Source organism: Kazachstania africana, chromosome 11, assembly GCF_000304475.1.
Source record: "Kazachstania africana CBS 2517 chromosome 11, complete genome".
Classification (NCBI taxonomy): domain Eukaryota; kingdom Fungi; phylum Ascomycota; class Saccharomycetes; order Saccharomycetales; family Saccharomycetaceae; genus Kazachstania; species Kazachstania africana.
The window spans coordinates 522,796-542,588 of record NC_018950.1 but is presented as its reverse complement, the minus strand read 5'-3'; the positions used below and the strand labels follow the sequence as shown (position 1 = coordinate 542,588).

The 19,793-nt window shown below is 37.0% G+C and overlaps 7 protein-coding genes and 1 non-coding gene across 8 annotated transcripts; 3 read left to right on the top strand and 5 right to left on the bottom strand.

Annotated features, from left to right (window-relative positions):
* Positions 1 to 7,017: 7,017 nt before the first annotated feature.
* KAFR0K02600 (uncharacterized protein) lies at positions 7,018 to 7,566 on the bottom strand (the record flags this gene model as incomplete). The annotated part of the gene is made up of 1 exon (XM_003959702.1): positions 7,018 to 7,566. The coding sequence occupies one exon, from the start codon at positions 7,564 to 7,566 to the stop codon at positions 7,018 to 7,020; it is 549 nt and encodes a 182-aa protein (XP_003959751.1).
* A 3,018-nt stretch (positions 7,567 to 10,584) lies between these two features.
* MIR1 (Mir1p) lies at positions 10,585 to 11,508 on the top strand (the record flags this gene model as incomplete). Its single annotated transcript, XM_003959701.1, has 1 exon — positions 10,585 to 11,508. One exon carries the CDS (start codon positions 10,585 to 10,587, stop codon positions 11,506 to 11,508), a length of 924 nt encoding a protein of 307 aa, XP_003959750.1.
* A 191-nt stretch (positions 11,509 to 11,699) lies between these two features.
* Positions 11,700 to 12,890, bottom strand: HOC1 (alpha-1,6-mannosyltransferase; the record flags this gene model as incomplete). Its single annotated transcript, XM_003959700.1, has 1 exon — positions 11,700 to 12,890. One exon carries the CDS (start codon positions 12,888 to 12,890, stop codon positions 11,700 to 11,702), a length of 1,191 nt encoding a protein of 396 aa, XP_003959749.1.
* A 191-nt stretch (positions 12,891 to 13,081) lies between these two features.
* On the bottom strand, positions 13,082 to 13,648 carry MOG1 (Ran GTPase-binding protein MOG1; the record flags this gene model as incomplete). The annotated part of the gene is made up of 1 exon (XM_003959699.1): positions 13,082 to 13,648. The coding sequence occupies one exon, from the start codon at positions 13,646 to 13,648 to the stop codon at positions 13,082 to 13,084; it is 567 nt and encodes a 188-aa protein (XP_003959748.1).
* Positions 13,649 to 14,247: 599 nt separating this feature from the next.
* On the top strand, positions 14,248 to 14,922 carry OPI3 (bifunctional phosphatidyl-N-methylethanolamine N-methyltransferase/phosphatidyl-N-dimethylethanolamine N-methyltransferase; the record flags this gene model as incomplete). Its single annotated transcript, XM_003959698.1, has 1 exon — positions 14,248 to 14,922. The coding sequence occupies one exon, from the start codon at positions 14,248 to 14,250 to the stop codon at positions 14,920 to 14,922; it is 675 nt and encodes a 224-aa protein (XP_003959747.1).
* Positions 14,923 to 15,263: 341 nt separating this feature from the next.
* KAFR0Ktrna11T lies at positions 15,264 to 15,335 on the bottom strand. The gene has a single exon. It is a non-coding gene; the product is annotated as a tRNA-Thr (tRNA).
* A 329-nt stretch (positions 15,336 to 15,664) lies between these two features.
* On the bottom strand, positions 15,665 to 16,552 carry ADD66 (Add66p; the record flags this gene model as incomplete). Its single annotated transcript, XM_003959697.1, has 1 exon — positions 15,665 to 16,552. One exon carries the CDS (start codon positions 16,550 to 16,552, stop codon positions 15,665 to 15,667), a length of 888 nt encoding a protein of 295 aa, XP_003959746.1.
* Positions 16,553 to 17,791: 1,239 nt separating this feature from the next.
* Positions 17,792 to 19,732, top strand: EAP1 (Eap1p; the record flags this gene model as incomplete). The annotated part of the gene is made up of 1 exon (XM_003959696.1): positions 17,792 to 19,732. One exon carries the CDS (start codon positions 17,792 to 17,794, stop codon positions 19,730 to 19,732), a length of 1,941 nt encoding a protein of 646 aa, XP_003959745.1.
* Between the last annotated feature and the right edge of the window lie 61 nt (positions 19,733 to 19,793).

Sequence of the window (19,793 nt, the reverse complement as noted above, 5' to 3'; positions counted from 1 at the left end):
CAAATCCAAAAATACACGATTATCCTAGTTTTGTAACATAGGACTTTCTGGCGGCACATGTATGAAAGAAAGTCCAAGTGTTAGTACTAGCTCTTTTTCATTATATTAACGTCGATTGAATTTGTACAGAACATTCCCATTCAAAAGATTATTTAACTTAGGAAAAAAAGAGACACTTTCTTTGAACTTCAAAAAATTGACAGCACTACGAGTATTTTCTAACAGGGACAGATTGAATATCTTGTTTGTTTTTTTATTTAATAAGCTGCCCGGACTGGGATTATACGAAGATGTACCACAATTTGAAAAATAATATTTTTTTTCCGTTTTGGGACTAATAAATATGTTGCGTCAATCCTCTCTGCCAGGAAGATTTTCAGTACAAAAGGAAAAGCCGGAAATAGAAATCTGTTTCCGACGATTGGTTGGAAAACAAAACCGGAAGACAACCATATTATATCACAGTGACTAACCTGTGTAGGTTTTTCGGTTAGTGTATTGGCACATATTGACCGTTACATCTCTAGTATCCGCTATGATGATTCGCTGGAGTGTAAAGGTAAATATTCGCAACTTTGTTTTTCAACGAGAAATAGACGCTATAATACAATACTTAGCGTATCTGTAATTGCATACGTCGCTAACCACGACTGTTGCAAGTACGCTTCTTTTACTTGGAAGGCCATTCCTCTATCAGAATGGGGTTTAGTAAAAGGTCGAGAAAGTGAAAAAAATTACAACGTAGTCATAATAGAGTTGAGCAAGCAGACACTGACTTAGTGATTAATGTTAGGCACAATCTCAAAATACCGGCCGCTTGTTTTTAGACTGTTGCTGAAAATATTTCAAACATGAACGTGTTCGATATCAGTGACCTTAGTGCTTTATCTTTGGTTAATTTTGATCACGGTCAACAATGGTGCATGTTCCATTGAGACACAATAAGTGGAGTACGCGTTACTGCCTTTTCCTCTGAATAAGTACTAACTTGGCTGTGTTTATTCCATTCTAACCACTTATTGCTGTAAAAAAAAAGCGAACACGCATCATCACATTCGAGAATGTCGTCCGATTATGTGTTCCGGCACCATAGTAACAATCAGATTTTCCATGCGGGTGAATAGTACAATTGATCCTGTTGTCACTGATGACTGGAGAGAAAATGGACCTACTGGGAAGCTAAATAAATGTATCCAGGTGTCTGAATCTTCGCTATTATAGACTTTTCGTTCTGCAGAAATTTTGCATTGTCCAAAGGAAGATGACGAGGATAGAGCCAATTTCAGAAAATATATGCTGACAACATCGCTCAAGCAGAAAGCTGTTCTACTGTGAACGCTGCTGACTCGTTTACTCTTTGGGACTGATATGAAGAGTTTGGTGTATTCCGAAATATGAAGCGTGCAGATTCATCCCTTTGTTGATAGTAACTTATTTTTTTCTCTATTTCAGCTCCTGTTGACCTTAAATTAATACGCTTTATCACATTGCTACGTCGCAAAGGTTGATGATAAGTTTAGGTGATGACAAGGTAAATATCAGGCAAACAAGAAATCTCCATGAATGTCTACAATCAAATAATACGAATGATATCAGTATTGACGCTAGTCCAGCTTTCAAGAAAATCCACGGAGTTGATGCTTCAGGGGAGTACAGTTGAGGAAATGGTGATACGTAGTATATGCTATAAGAACTTACTTGGAGTGGATATTTGAAGCTCTCATTTTCTAAATAGAATATGTTCTGCTGAACAATATCAACCTTATATTGTTTTGGTTGCTCTATCCCTCAGATCTCCGCTAAATTATGAAAGAAAGAACTATTATTTACGAGAACATCTCATAATAGTTGATTTTCACTCATTTAATGAAGTACAATTTCTTATTAAACCTATAATTATTCAGGCATTTTCACCGGATGCAAATTTAGCATACTTTCTACCATATTTAGACTTTTAGAAATATAATGCAAAGACAATTACGACACCTGGTGTTATTACAAAGAGCTCTTTCAAATGTCTGTACAATGTCGTCTTTCAATGAGTCTATCCTACAGCTTTTGGATTTACTCCTGTAACTTACTCACATATGAAACTTACAAAAGTTTAGAACATCAAACCATATTGGACTCCTGAAAATATACATTTTCTTCCAGTGTCGATGAAGTTTTTGTGACGGAAGAAGAATAAATGGCTTGTTAGGTAAAGCGTAACATGATGCTACTCCTAAATTGGTGTCTTTGTCTTCCTCAAATGGAAAAGAGGAATCAAAATCACTTTTGTTGAGCACAGTCTAGTAATAATTATATCACTACAATTTATCGTTAAACCACTCGTCATTTGCCTCAGTCATTGTTATGTGCCCTTATTAAGCATGTACAAGTGCTGTGTTGTTAAAAGGGATGTTTTCTATTAATTTTGATGCAAAGTAAAATAATCATCAATGGGGCAAAGACATGGTGAAAATTGAATTAGCATATAAATTTTTCGTTTTGATGTAAATATCGCTCGGTGAGTTTAAACTTTTGTTCTTTTGACAACAAAATTCAATGGGCAAAAGTGCGGGTCTCACCAAAGCTAAATATAAAATTATATGTATCTACTACGATAAAACATAATTTGATGGTTCGAAGAAAGCAATTCATTCTCTAACAAAAAAGCTTTTAGAGCCGCAGTCTTACGACCTGGTAAGCTGAGCTTTAAACGTTATGCACTTATCGTATACCTTACTGATAAATTAGCATTCCACATATTTGGGCATATTCACTGGTAAAGTTCATTATACCATCTTTTTATTTGTTAGATTCATTCTTGATTCATATGTTGAGCCATTGTCATTGTACAGCTGGATGCCAGCAGTATTCAGCGTATTGAATAAAGGCTACTCTTACAATGTAAGCCGTATTAAAATAACTTATCAACTCTAATTTATACTTCAGAAGGCGCTATCAGGAACCAGTTTCATGAACTACAGACACGCAAGTATTAACGACCCAAATAGACCAATCAGGTACCACAGGTTCATTACGACATTCTATACCATCAAAAATCAGCATGACTGCAAGTTTAATTCAACGACAACACATATTTGCTTATCTGGTTACCTATTGTTCCTCAACAATATAAATTAAAAAAAGGTGCATAATTCCGTCCAAGCATGTATATATTCAACAAATTTGCTAATATTTTGCTCAGAATCATCGTCGCGTATCCATGGAACCATGTCCTCATCTTTTTTTGTGTAATATTCAAACGCATGTGCCGTTGAATTGCACTCATTCGTTTCAAATTCCAATATCATACTGCGGCGGATCCAAATCTAATAATATCATTAATGTGCCACCAATTTGGTGATGATAGCACCATTGAGTGTAGAAACCTTGGCTGGCTTAATTTAGAACCTCCTACTTGCTCATTAGTTATAGATTGTACCTTTTCAATATTACTCCAAACATAGCGGACCGAGACAATATCACACAGCAACGTATTCAGAAGATAGCTTTACAGCTTCTCTCATCAAGATTCTAATCTTCCATAGTGGAAAAGGATTCATCGATGGCAACTTTCATTGACTAATCCTGATATTTAACTACGTTAATTGTTTACTTTTCTCGATGCCGTTAAACAATGGAACAAGTTCTTCAAGATCAGATCTTCGCTTTTATCTTATTCGAGGAAAACAAGAGTACATACCAAGTCTCCTAAAGAAGAGCAAGTTATACTAGATGTTCAAATACAAGTGGTAGCCACACGTACTGACAGACAGGATAATAGATCTTTGATAAAGACAATGCTTTTGGATACCAGCCATAAAATGGCATCCCAATATAAGAAATGAGAACCGTACTACTTCATTTTATGTACAATTCATAAACGCCTAATATGTTTTAATTTATTATGCTTGTATCTGGGGAGCCATATCTAATAGAGCACATAAGTAGAGAATGAAAAAAACGGCAACTATACAATGACAGTGTTAAGAGAGGTGCTTGACAAGACATACTGTAGCGTTATTTCGGTAAATCAACAACTATAACCGTCAATACATCGAAATCCCTAATATGTCAAATCTAACCTTTTTAGGCCTATATTACCATCTAGCACGCACCACTCTGTAAGTTTCAAGTACATATTCAATGTATAAGTCCAGATAAAGTTGGCAGGTACCTAAAATACCGACAACAGCAGCGGCACAAATACTCGCAACTACAATAGCTCTGTTGAACTTACTTTTAGGCTTCACCCAACATACGAACAATACCACAGCTAGCGACACCAAGTAACAAACGTTGCTATCTTTCGAGTATTACATATGTTATCCTCTCGCGAATTACCAAACGGCTCCATCGTTAGCCTAATTATTCACTACGTGTAATGCCTTGCTACTTTTAGAAACCAATAAAAAATAGTTATACGCTAAAACTCCATGAGCTTCTTTCTATACTCTGTAGTTGGAATTCCTCTGCTGATCGATATTTACAGTATCAGCAACGTCAAACCGTTTCCTTTAAATATACTTTTCACCGGGGAAAAAATTTAGAAGCATTTATGAGAAGAGCCATCTGTACTGTCCAACATTTACCAATTACTTTAGCAAGGTATTACTATCCACTGAAGTCAACTGACAGAAAGAAGCGGATACACTCGTATTATTTTCTGTTCAACCAATAGGTAAAAAGAACATTACATCCATCAATTAGGAGATGGAAAAGAGCTAATAGATCCGGGCTTTTGGACGATTCAATAGGGTGAAAAGTATAACTGTTCATACCTACATTCTTCTCCCATTGAAAACAAACAAACTCCTTATAAGTATATCTGAGCCACCACTCCAAAGTAGTAGTAATTCAGCATACTGTAGTATGAACTGTGATTCCTTTTGGAACAACTGGCGCAGATTCTTTTAAAAGTTCAGAGTCAGGAATCTTATCAGTGGGCTAGCTTCCACATGTACTTGATCTGCATCATGAACTTTTTTATGGATCGTGTAGCTCTGCCTGCCTGACACGCATTAAAAGGATCATGTGTCTCAACAGCGTAATTTTAGGTCTTACCAGATAATTCGACAAAACATACTAATGCCTGACGAAACGATCTAATAGCACAATGCTGTTTCAACTCAACATTGGGTGGCTGCGCGGTCTTAAAAGCGTTCAAATTAACAAGCCTGAAGTTTCTGCTATCTAAAAAAAGAAATCTTCTTACAAACAGATGAGCATCCTGATGATTCCTACATATCTCTTGACCCAAATTCTTAACCTCTCTGTACTAGTCAGTGTTTTTTCCCTCGTCGTCCTCATCAGCTTCAGTGGCACAGACTTCGACCAGTGCAGCCTCACCTTCTTGAACAGGATTTCACCTCTGTGACTAGGAGGCATATCTATTTGAACTTGATTATCCCGTCTCCAGGTAGACCAAAGATGAATGATCTCAAAATACACATAAACCATAGCAGCTTTCCCGAAGCCAATCTGTCCAAGAACAAGACCCCATTGTCATACGTTCCATTTTTGTTGTAAGTAAACTGAATGAAGAAAAGGTTGAAGGCAGGATCAATAAAAATATCCCTTGAAATGCCGACAAAGCTCAGAATACTCAGCTCTGTAAATCTCAAAGGAAAACCTGGTGTAATCTACAATATTATTGTCAATAGTCAATTTGATTGCGTTCCTGACATGCTCACGTGCAGCATCCTGGGATCTCATCCACTGGGTAGTGGCGTTTGGCATCAATGCAACAGAAACAACTTCAAAAATAGAACATGCACCACTAGCAGTATGGTCGGAGATACTCAAAGTTGAGTTCCTGAGGGTGCCATTGAATGCGATAGTGACATCGGGGAAAATCGGATGTTTAACTAAAGATCTCACAAGTTTATCGAATTCATTATCCAGACTTTTTCGCATCTCCCTAATGTAACCAAAGGACATAGTATGACGTTTGAGAGTTGCAAACTGTCCGGCGACACTAAGTGTGAAAGTATTGGATGATTCTCTGTGAGGTTGTTTAAGGATCGCATTATATATTAATTTAAATACTGAGTAAAAGTCATTACCATCTTGAGGGCCAATCAACTTTCGAGCAATGGCCCTAGGTTCTGACCACTTGACAAAAGGGACACAGTTTACCAAAGCCTTTATAGCATCAAGATGATAACGATAGGCGAAAACATTCAGAGTAGGGCAGGGTTCGTCAAAGTTTTTCCAAGGTGTAAAGTCAAAGACAGCAAAACGAATCCATTTTTCTACATAATATCTGTAAATATCTCCTGAACTAATTTCCTGAAAGAGGGATAAATAAGGAATGAAATAATTGTTGTTCTTCCTGAGCTAGACGAGATTATCTTTTAATCAGGCATAAGCTTCATTCTGATTAAAATCATGGATAACTGTACAGTCTTATATCTTTCTGATTCTCCTAAAATAATCTATGCTATTTTCGTTTTTTTGCTTCCTATTATTTTTATTCATTTATCATCTTACACTGCCATCTTGGTATTGTTGATGATCTTATTGGTAACAATTCTGTATCTGTATTCGAGTAACTTCTGAGATATCTTACTTCTGCATTCTTTATTATCAGTGGTCAAGCAAACGTTTAATACCTCTTATTGATAAACATCTGGTCCTGTGATCATTGGCTTCCTAAAATGTTTTGCACTTTTCTTTTTTTGACGCTCTTAGAACGATCCAAATTGTGACTTTACGTCTGTCATAAATCTAAAAAAAGAGAAGACAGAGAGGCATGCTTATTCCTTTAATGACAGTTCTTTTATCATTTAGAATAGTCTCATTGTTGGGGTTCGTATAACTTCGATTAGTCAAAACAAATATGGTCTTTTCTGTCGTACAGAATTTCTCCAGAATATTCGGTGCCTGATCTACTTCGAGCAGGGTGATTATGACAGTTTTCAAAGTGTTATCTCATATTATACTCTAAAGAAATATAGAGCGAGTGTTTTATATGTATATGTAATGTAGTACGGTACACCAGCATTCTTGTTATGAGTGCTCCATAGCTTATTCAAGTAAGAGCATGACTCCTGAAGATAGCATAGGAATTATGAGAGAAAGCAATGTGGCAGCTACATAATCTTGGCCAGGAGAGAGTTTCCTGACACCGTTAACGATGATTAAGACAGGATAGGATATAAACAATAGTTCAACCCACAGGTCCAACATCAAAGTCGGGAATTTATCGTGAATGAGTAAAACAGTCAAACCCACAAGGACTGTTACTTGCACGACGAACCAAGCTATCAAACCTTTTCTCGACATAAAAAAGCCCATCTTGTCACCAAGTTTCGTATCGTACACGATCCCACCTATGAGTAGTTCCAATAGTAGAGAAGGTATGAGAGATTTGATGGAAAGGTCAAAGTTTTCACGAGATAAAGAAGTCCAGCTAAAGCTATAGCAGTGGGCCGAGGTGGATATGGAAAAAGCAACCTGTTTCCCTCTTATAGATTTGATAATCCCCGAAGGAGTTTTCTTTTCTACTAGTGACTCCTGGTCGATTGGTCTCTTCTCCAAATTCGTAGTTCTTACAGAGAAGCTCATGCAAAACATGGAATTGGACTATTGCACTCACAGTATATAAGCAGTCATGCTGGATGACAAAGCTCGAGGACAAGGCAAAAATTGATCAAAACATCAAAAGAATGTTAATAAAGTCTCATGGTTGAAACCCCTACACCTATACCTTTTTTCTGAGTAGTACACAACGTGTGATACAGCAAAAATGAATAGCACTTGGGCTAACAACAAGGATAAACCATGAAGTGAAAACGTCTGCTAGTACTAGAGTCGTAAAAGGGTTCTTCATTTATCACAGGAGTACCATTACTTGAGTCTTCTTCCAGTTGATCTTTCTCCAGGCCGAGTGTTTTGTTGACAGTACGTTAGCTTATCCGACTATAGATGTTTGCAGATCTCCTTCGTTTTATATAGCGTCTTAGTTCGAGAAATTGAGATGCGTGCACAGTTAGCGTTGCGCTCCTTGAAATAATTTGAGTCTTCTTTTTCAAGCTGCCTGAGATGCCGTGATTTTACAAAGGCTTTTTATTAGATGAAGACTTGATATGCAATGAAAAACAGTTGTAGTGGTGAACCACAGTTTGTATGGATAGGCCGTGGTACCATTGGGGATTCATCTGACACATTTTCTTCAGAGTACGAATATAAATGCTGGCAAACCAGGGTCTGGACGTTTTACACAGGTAGTACTCACAGTTTGATCCTGATACTTCAACGATGACTTACCAAGGGTGGCATTGAATACTTGAGCAAACATTCAAAAAATTTCAATCGTTTATTTAAAGCTTCACGTAATCTATTTTTTCAGAGATTCAGTGAGAATTTGATCTTGTTTCGCATTCAAACAAGTTATGCAACTGCAAAAGGGGCCAGCAACCCAGAGAGTCCGACTTGTTCTTATGAATTAACCTTTGGGTCCGGCCATCTACAACTTAGGCAAGAAAAATCAATAATGGATTACAACCGAATAATAAATGTTTATCATTATTACTTTTTCCTTTTTTTCTGCTGATGTACCCTTCTGTATGTTGAAGAATAAAGGAGATCAAGCATTATTTTTGCTATGTATCAATGGGCTAGGCTTCTACAGCCATTGGCTCAAGCGGCGAGTCTGTTCACAGTAAATAATTCTTTTTTATATATAAGGAAAGGTGGTTCTCCCAAAATTCGGTGCATGAATTTTTTATAGAGCAGCCATTTTGTTGGTGTCAGAACATTTTATAAATAGGGTTCATGCGGCATATTGATAATGCAATAATTATTATACACTGCTACATGACCTCATAAGAGTATATGTGTGCACATCCCCTAAACTGAGAGTTATCACCGCGATTTATACTATTAATTTGAGTTTAGATCAATAGTTGAGAATTGGTAGCATCTTGCAATGTCTTCCCACTGGATGTAGCTTATGCACGATTACACGGAGAAATCATACTGGTAAATGGAACAAAAGCATATATTTGAAACCTATATGTCCACTAGTGGTACTAAGTCACGCTTTTAGGTATTTGAGCTGTTCCAAGCAATTTCTGATGCATATACATCGAAAATGATCAATCACCGGATTCAAAGCATGTATTGTCATGTGCAGAGATGCAGTTTTGAAATAAATCACTCGTAACATTATGCAGATCTTAGTGTATTCTGAGTTTTTGCGGCATTGAAATCGCCTATCATATTACTTTTCTAACAATTATAGCTTACTTCATTGCCATTAGCGTTCTTGAGATGTAAAGTGTTTACAAGATATAACTTGTATTTAATATTTTCTAATGCGAGTCGGCCAGTGCATAGGTATATTTATGTCAGTGAATAGAACTCATTACCTTTTTGACACTAACTAAAGAGGCAGTAATCACAATTCTTTTCTGAAGAAAGTTGAATACGGATCTCTTTATCTTCAAGTGTAAGAGAACATAGGATGGCATTACATGGATTCTAATCTACCATGAGCTTCAGAATGGTTACTAATTAAGAACCAGTTTAAAGAATAGTAGTTTTTTACGGTGCAATATAGGCATACTTTGAAAATGTGCATGACTCCATACTTTTCCAAGGTGCTTGGATCACCGATCTTTCATGTTGAGTTTTCATATTCAATTCAAGATAGTAAGCATATTCTAGACCAAGTTCTAAAACAATTTATTCGGTACATATTAAAAAGTTCCGTAGTTGCTGATAAATAGCTCTAATCTAGGAGACTATTGATCTTAAAGTACTGAATTCTATAGTAAGAACCGAGAATATGACCTCAAAAACTGTTTTTTATCATCAAAATGGTAGAATATCAATTACCCTCTCAACAATATTCTCTTGCATAAATGAGAACTAAGCGTCGTGTATAAACTACAAATATCAGTTTTTTACATCGATCTATGACGTTTACCACCTGATACCGTCCTTTCTAATAAGGGATTTCCCTGAACAGGCAAATTTATCCTCCAAAAAACTTTCTTCGATGATTCTTGTCTAGAATGGTAGTTAAACCAGACTACAGTAAAATAAATATAACATTCATTCACAATTACATATAGACCTGTTCAACAGTATGTTCTACTTTATTGTGTCCTCTATCAGTTAACATCAATTGCCGCAGAAAAAAGCTTCATATTTAATTTCTGTTCAAATATAACAAGGGAATTTATTGCTATTTTGGGTCGTTACAGTATTCACAACCTACGAATAACATGGAGATGTTTCTTACGAATGCACACGCCGAAATTAGGTAAAGTAATGGTGAACTTACTAGATACATCAAGATAACTCATATTTATATCATTCTGGTACATATAACATGTTCTGTATTGAGTATGGGCTAACATTATAGCCTTTACTCCTTGATCTGTAGTGTTTGCTGGCTACGTTCGTTACTGACACCATGCTCTAGCCAATAATTTCTGAGGAACTTGTCATCGACAGAAAATCCGAAAGTGAAGATATCGAAATTGAAATCAAAGAAGCGATCGATATACATGAGATACAAAAAAGTCATACGAACTTCTCGTTGAGATTTCAAATAATAACTCAAAGAGAGAATCAAATCCACACATGTCTCATAATATTCCTCAATATTCTGCTTCTGATTACTTCAAGTTTGCTCTGGCGGGAGCTATTGGTTGTGGTACTACCCATAGTTCGATGGTACCAATTGATGTTGTTAAAACCAGAATCCAACTAGAGCCTAATGTCTATAATAAGGGCATGGTTGCATCCTTTAGAAAAATCATCGGTCAAGAAGGCGCTACAGCACTTTTGACTGGTTTTGGTCCAACTTTGTTGGGTTACTCTTTGCAGGGCGCTTTCAAGTTTGGTGGATATGAAGTCTTCAAGAAACTGTTTATCGACATATTAGGTTATGATACAGCATCTAAATACAAGAATTCTGTTTACATGGGATCAGCTGCTATAGCAGAGTTTTTTGCTGATATTGCTTTGTGTCCTTTAGAAGCAACTAGAATTAGGTTGGTTTCTCAACCTCAATTTGCCAATGGCCTATTCGGTGGCTTTTCAAGAATTTTGAAAGAGGAGGGTGTAGGATCTTTTTATAATGGTTTCACCCCTATTTTATTCAAACAGATTCCATATAACATTGCCAAGTTTCTAGTATTTGAACGTGCTTCTGAATTTTATCTCAAATTTACTGGACCCAAGGATAGATTATCTGAGACAGCATTGACAGGTATTAATCTTCTTTCGGGTTTAACTGCTGGTTTAGCAGCTGCGATAGTTTCTCAACCAGCCGATACTTTGCTATCAAAAGTGAACAAGACAAAGAAAGCCCCTGGGCAATCAACTGTTGGACTACTTGCACAATTGGCTAGACAATTAGGCTTTGTTGGTTCGTTTGCCGGTTTAACAACGCGTTTAGTCATGGTTGGTACATTAACTTCCTTACAGTTTGGTATCTATGGTAGTTTGAAGAAAACTTTAGGTTGTGGTCCAACAATTGAGATTGGTGGCGGAGGTCATTAATTGTCCTTTTACCGTCGTGTTATATACAGTCTTTTTTTATTTCACTTATTTCTTCTTCATTTTGGCACAAATATTCTTATCTCTGATATATGCTTTATATACATGTATATAACATTAGTACTATGTATTAATTATTGGTGGAATCCTCATTTGTAAGTTGGAAGGCCAGAATATGCGACAACTAATTATGATTACTTCGCAACTTTTGGCGCAGCTTTCCAAAACTTTGTTGACTCATGCGTTGTGAAGTACATCTCCTTATGTAAATCATCATTCTCAATTGTGTATGGCGCATTAAATGAAAATTCTGGAAATACAAGTATGTCACTTAAAAGTCTAGGTTTGGTTAATTTGTGGAAGTGCATCCAGGTAATCTTTTCAAGTAATCCACTTTTCATATAATCATTGAGGTAAGTGAAGATAACATCGGTCCAGATACCGGTACCGGTCCATGACATGATACTCAAATCATTTCTAATATTAACTTTCAGTTGTCCCTCGAGCATACGCTGTATGGTTTCTTCCGTGATATGAGCAACAATCTCCCTAATAACAGGATGTCCTGGTTTGGCTTGAATGACCCAATTACCGAATTGTAATCTTCTAATATATTTATTTTTCCAGTTGTTAGACCCATGCTCTGCGTCGTGTTCAACACCCACAATCAACCCAATATCGTTTGGATTCATGTCCTCTGGAATCCAATTTGGGATAGGTCTTAACGGAACAGTATCCATATCAGCAAAGACACCACCACGCGCCAATAAAATCAAATATTTGAAGAAATCAATTTTCAAAACCAGTGAAGGTAAAACGTTATAAGCTTCAATGACTTCAGGAATTGTTGAGTAATAGTGACGAACAAATGCATGCATAATGTCATCATTCAATATTTCATGAACAAAACCTGGGTTTTTCTCATCCCAATTTTCTTTATTCAACAATGTATCTCTTGGGTTTGCATCGAGCTTCCAAGTCTGCCAAATGAAAGCAGGGAACTTTCTCTTTGGCTCATACTCAAAAGTAAAAGCTAATTTTTCACGCAAAGTCAGATCACTTGGTAACGGTTTCAATTCTTTGATCTTTTTTTCAATAAGACGACGTTGTTTCTCCATCTGTTGCATTTGATAGTCTTGCTTCAGAGCTATCTCTTCTGCAAGTCTTTCGAACTCAGCCAGGATATCCAAATCAGAATTCTGTCTGGAGGCAGCATTATTTATACTCTGAGAGATCTCTTTTGGCAAATTTTGTAAAATATTTTGTAAATTTGTACTATCTGAATTATTGAAGAACCTAACAACGAAAATGATAGCTACTATACTACATAGGATGAACCATACCAAACGTTTGGGGTTCCAAAAACCTCTAGACACTTTAGCCATTATGGGATGAAAGCTCTATGAAAAGTTACAGAGTGATTTTTTTATAAATAGCAATGTCTTAAAATCAAGCTAATTTTTTTCTCTCTCTTCGACGTCTTTCACGTATTAAGAAAATAATTGATGCTTGAAAAATGCACTAATAATTATATAGTGCGATCACGTTTTATATGAATGCTTATATATGAAGAGTATTATTGCATAAAGAGAGAGTTGTCGATGACTTTGAACTGTTTGATCATGTCATGGAGCAATGAGTAGGCTGCCAGGGCCCTGGAGGGCAAAGTTTCACTTTTAAGTCCAGTTTCTTGTTGAGTTAATGGCACATTTATAGTAATTAAGGCATCCGTATCAACGTCCTTTAGTCTTATCAAACCAACACAGATGAGGACGCTTTCTTTTAAATCTTGTTTTCCCCATTTAAGAGCAGACTCTACAATAATACACGATTGACTGTTTCCATTGATCTTATCATGCTTCAAGACTTGGAATCCCTCTTGAGCATCGTTGAGAGATGCAATTTCTTCAATATGGACTTTGAGAGCTGCATCATCATTAACAGCATCCACTCTCTGGAGCAAATCCACTACTATACTTTCATTCATCCCCAGTCCATCCACGAAACTTTCGTTTTCTTTACGACTGTTAACAAATACTTCCTGAGTGTCAGGAACTTCACGTAACATGGAAGCGTCTAGAAACCCCTCAGGAATCACTGAAGTAATGGCACCACCATATAGAGATACTTTCATAGCACACATCGCTGCTTACAACCCACTGATTCCGTTTTCAAGTGATAAAATAACTCTTAACAGTAACAGCTTACAAAGCAATGTCATTGAAAAAACCCGAGATGGGGACAGGCTTATTCTTCTATTGATGTGTCTGATCACCCGGCTTGTTTCGTTTCTCACGTAGACAAACTGCAGCTTTCTGGAGAGCCAGTCGTCGTCTCCTTGCTCATTACCATACTGGCCCTGTCCAAGCTATAAGGGCTTCGATGGAGTTGATCGTTATAAAGCCCAAGTTTTACCTCACGATAGATATACGTATACAAAGGTTTGAGCTACAACAAGGGAAAAGCGCGTCTAGTTCTGCATTGTACGAGAAGAACAGACTGCTGAAGACTGCAAGAGGACGGTCCACGTTGCATACACGCTGTCTCGATGAACTTTGACTGTTTCTCAATCGTGAGGCAACAGAGAGGGCCTCACGTAGGGCATGGCAATAATCGCCTAATACATCTGTCCAAAAAAAAAAAAAAAAGTAGTACTGTGTGAGCTGTGATTTCTATATATAAGGTCCGCTATTCTATGTTTCTGTTGGTGTCGCTAATACTACTTATATAACCAGAATAAATATGAATCAGACAGCAGAAAAGATTATTGAAACGATTCCCGTCACTGGCGGGGTTGATTTCAAGAGGATTGCGAGTGAATTAGTGGGATCAATTGATTTTCACGATTGTTATTTCCAAAAATCGCTATTATTTATTGTATTTAATCCAGTGTTTTGGAACATTGTGGCCCGTCTCGAGTATTCTACACATTTTTTGACGAAATTGGCTGGCGGTAACGCAAAGAGAGGATGTTACTTACTAGCTATTATAATTTTCACTTTAGGCATTGGTCGTGATTTAATGTTTGAAAAAGCTCTTCGTTTGCAACCTTCTTTGCCCTTATTTCAAAATTTGTACGTGAAAATGCTTGGATATGTGTTCACTGCAATTGGACAGGTATTCGTCCTTACATCCATGTACCAATTGGGTGTCACAGGTACATATCTCGGTGATTATTTCGGTATATTAATGGATCATAGAGTCACCTCTTTCCCATTCAATGTCTCAAATAATCCTATGTACCAAGGGTCTACGTTGACATTTCTTGGCTATACTCTGTTATTTGCCAAACCAGCAGGTTTAATTGTCACAGCAATGGTTCATCTCATGTACAAGATCGCTTTAAGATTCGAAGAACCATTCACCGCAAAGATTTACGCTCAAAAGCAGCTTGATGAACGAAGAAAACATAAATAGACCTCCTGTATATACTTTAATAAACTAACGTCGATTACATCACTTCAATTCTATCTGTAGGCGAATAAGTATTATCCCTACTTAATGCTAGTTGGCTATATTCAATACTTATTCTCGTCCTTCAGAAAAGCACTTTACATATTACATGCCAGTATATACCGTCTCTTTATATAACTGCTGAGAACACAGAACGGTAGCGAGTGATATTCTCGAGTTACATTAATTATGCCGGTTTCAGACGGCTGCCTCAATACGAGAGAGTTTAACAGAACTCTTTAAGGCGTTCCGTTACATTCTACTATCAAAAAAATAAGGCGATTGAGAGATTAAAAAAAAATAAATGCCTCCTGTGGGAATTGAACCCACGATCCCCGCATTACGAGTGCGATGCCTTACCACTTGGCCAAGCAGGCGGAATTTTCATACATGAAAATCTCGATTTTCAATTGACCACACCATACAAAAATAGTACAATAGCAAAACCCGCCCGAAATTAAGTGTTAGTCGGCGTAACAACTTCCCTCTACAACCAGATTAATACGGCGCCATAGATTGGCGAGGCGATAGACATAACCTCAGTTAGGCAAAAATGTTGGATAAAAATATAGAGGAAGGATGTTCATACATAATTTTAAATACGGTATACTTTTGGAATCAATTGAAAACAGTAATTTTGATGGTTGAAACAAATTCTTCTTTCAGACTTGTGTGGCCACACTCATAACAGAAGAAAAGGCAATGATTAGATATATATGCCTTCTTCGAACGTTGAGGGAAGTTCACTGAATCCATAAACGCCCTTCCAGGAAATCGGTGTCCTGAACTTTGTAATTTTGCAATCGGATGAAGAATTGATTAGATCAGGTAAATGTTCACAGAATAATTTTGCATCTATCGAATTATCACCTTCGTGTACGAAAAGTGTACAGTATTTGACTTCCTTTAGGTTCGTTAAATTTTGATCATTTAAAAGATGGTACGTCAATTTGAAAATTGGTTGATCAGTGGAAATTTCATCTATTAAACTTGATGGTGTGAATTTAAAGATTGAGTTGGTGTAATGCAAAGACGTATCGGGATCCATTTGCAATCTCAGAGTAGAATCAAAGTTGCTTACTAGATTACCAATTGATTGTAATTCACAGACACCCATGGAAAAAAATGGATCGATGTTTTTATGATTATGATTATTACTTTGTAATTTTCTCTTTATAATCTTTTCATCTAAGGGACCAAAAGAATCCAATACGGATATATTTGTAATTTGTAACTCTTTTATTAAAGGAATCAATGTATCTTTAATGAAATTATTCAAATAACCTTGAATGGTAGGTGTTCTTTGTTGTAGTACGTACACTCTCTTCGACTTGTTATAAAACAGCTCTAGCGCAGTAGAAAATTTCTTGACAGAAGGAGTTTCCAAAAACGATGATTGTGTGTATAGAACAGGTTCAGTTTGGTCGATACCGTAATCTAAAGGGCCCACAAACGGGTGTAAAAATGTTGAATCGATAGATTTTACAAATTCAAACTCATCAGACAGAGAATGCAGAATCAAGTCCACAGAGAGTTGTGGTACGTTACCGGTAGAAACCAAAGGAAGTAATAAAGTAGTTTGTTCGGTAGACATGAGTTTATTTGTCTTTATCAAGCCTGTTCACTTTGTAATATGTGTGTGAAATGCTAACTAAATGATGTATTTTTTTTCATGTTATTAAACCGAGGTATAATAATTAGCATGATGACTGGCATCGAATTGTCATATTATATAGAGAAATGTAGCATTGACCATCGCAAATCAAACTGTTTGAAGTAACCAGCTGGTTAGTCGATGTGATGCCACGGGATTTGCGGGACTCTTTGCGGGTCTCTAGCAGTAGATTGAGCCCTCAGTTTTGAATATGCGTAGGAGGTGACAGGATGAATATGGTAGCGTTTCTCCAGTACAGAATTGTGGAGTAAACGGCGAGACTATGGATGATGGGCAGCAACGATATTTGCCACGCTGCTTGATTAACTCGTGGAGGCACTATTCCCCATTTATACGCACAGCAAGCGATAGTAACATTTGCAGTCACAATTACGCATATCACAGGAAATGGGCCCAAATTGTCTGAATTTGTATCGTCGTGGTCACTATTCCCCATTGGGATCCCTGTATCGATCAATTCCAGGACTTGCGTTAAGCCAGGGAGGCATTTCCTACTGAAGCTGCAATGTCGAGAGTGCCATTAATGAAGCACAGTGTCAAGTGGCGCTTTAACTGTGACACCCTCCTGCAGCCAAGTTTACTTGCTACAAGTGCTAACCGGCAACACTCACAGAATACACTCCCAACACACTCCAACTTCTGTCCGATGTCAGCAATAGCATCGCTCAGTTCGCCATGACACTCTACGCACAGACACAGATCCAACCGGCTCGCTGAGCGCTCCAAATCACCAGCAGATGTCTATCAGCCCTCAGAGAACACGTCCAACCTCAATTAATCAGCCAAAACGCTGCTGATCACATTTGGTATTTTGTATGTCGTGCGATATGACCATTTTATATACTACGGAAACGGAAATTTTTTGAGCATTAAGAGAAACGAAACGAAGAAAAAAATTTTCGGTTGAAACAGACTGTTGTTAAAAGTTGTGATATTAAGAGGACCATAATCCACGTATTTTCTTACTAAGAATAGATTGATTTGCTCATAATCGATTCATTCTACTGAATATCTTCAACCATTGCATTTGACTGTTCTCATACACATTCTTTTTTTCTATTGTTGTTTCAGGATAGTCTATTCCCCTATACCCAATTTAAAAATCATACACAAGCATAACGAATTTGTATTTAAGTTACAATCTGCATTCTTAATACTATGGAATTTAACGACCCATCGATAGTGTCAGCTATAGTGGCTGAAGATCAACAGCAAGAGGCTTCTGGAACTGATGCCAGTTTAGCACAATTTTTAAAGCAATTAAAAGCCAAAAATGAAAAGACAAATAAAAATAAGGATATAGTTGATGATTCTTCATCAGATTCCAAATCATCCGTTGCTAGCACACCTAGCATACAGTTGGAAGACATCACTTCCATCGTTGATTACAAGCCAAAAACAGTTATCAAAGCACATGTATATAGTATGAACGAACTATTGGCTTTGAAAAATGAAGTACCATCAAAACTTTTGGAAGAAAAACTACTAATGTTACCAAAGAAGAAATTTTGGAGGCTGCATTTGAAATATTCAGAGCATAAAGGAAGCCACAGAAATGCTAACAATCATAACAACAACACTAGTAACACAAGTGGTAGTAATTCTAAACAAAGGTCTTTTGCCGGTGATAATGGACGTCATCATCAATATGAAAGAAGAAATAGTAAGTCCAAGAATTTCAGAAACAATCAACGCAAATCTTTACAGTCATCTAGGGATGTTGACGATAGATCAGAATTCGAATTTTTGAAAAGATTACACAATAAACACTCACAAAATAAAGACTTCAATGAAACTTTTGAAGGTTTGGATATTGATATTCAAAGTACTGGTAATGCCATTGCTGATTTTGAAGCTTGGAAAGCCAAAATGAAACAAATTGAGCGTCAAAAAAAGGGTTTGCCATTAGAAGAAAATGAGACCAAACCAACAGGGCAGAAGCAAGCTCCAAAAGAAGAAGCTATCACACAAGCTGGTGGATCATCAAATGTAATCTCAGATTTTTTCAACTTTTCTAATTCAAATGAACTCGATGAAGAATTGAAACCAATTGAAGACACTACTACAACTGCTTCTGCCGCTCAACCTGCACAGAAATTAGGAATCAACACAGGTTTAGAGACTTCAAGAAGCTCGTCTTCTAGATTTACCTCATTCTTTACCGCTCCATCGTCCACAAAAGATATATCAGAAAACGTAAACGTCAACAACAAAGACCAGTCAAGAACCCCTAATATTGAAGTAAGTGAACCTTTTTCGAACAAGCAAGCAAGTGGATCAAGGTTGATGAATTTTTTCAAGGATTCTCCTTCAAATTCAACCACACCTAAACCAACACCAACACAAGCAAGAAAGGAAAACGTTACTAGTGACAAAAGAAATGATACTCATGGTGAGCAAATGCGTAACTTAAACTTCCAAATGCCACCTTCTGGTGCTCAACAAATGCCAATGCCACAACAACAATCTGCCATAACAAATACATTTTTCCAAGGCTTATTAAATAAAAACAAAATATCAGAAAATGAGGATAGATCAAATATTTCAACCCCTCCACCCCCACCACCTGGCTTAATGATGCCACCAATGGGCATGCCACAACAAAATTTCGCTCAGCCACCTCCAGGAGGACTTGGTCCAAGAGGTATGATGGGCCAATTCCCACCTCCTCCTCCAGGTATGCAAGGCTACCCACCAATGGGTATGCCAATTATGGGTATGCCAAATACTCAAAATAAATGTAATGATAAAAGAAATTCCTCAACGACTGAAGGAGATAATAATACTAATAATGCTAATGACGCTAATTTAAAACAGTTTATTCCCATGATGCCTCCACCACCACCAGGTTTTATGCCAATGGGAGGTATGCCAATGAATTTTAATGGTAATATGCAATTTCCTCCTAATGGCATGATGATGCAACATATGCAACCACCAAATAATAATAACCCCGGTGACAGAGACGGTAATGATACAAATAATGGAACTAATAACGCTCAAAGATTCTTTCCTATGATGCCGCCAAACCCAAACCAGGGATTTCCTAATGTCCCACCGTCTGGTATTCCAAACAGAACCGGCCAAGAAAAACAATAAATCGATTTAAAATTGTTGCTTAAGTTTAGTCTTTTTTTGTATAGATATATATACACATACG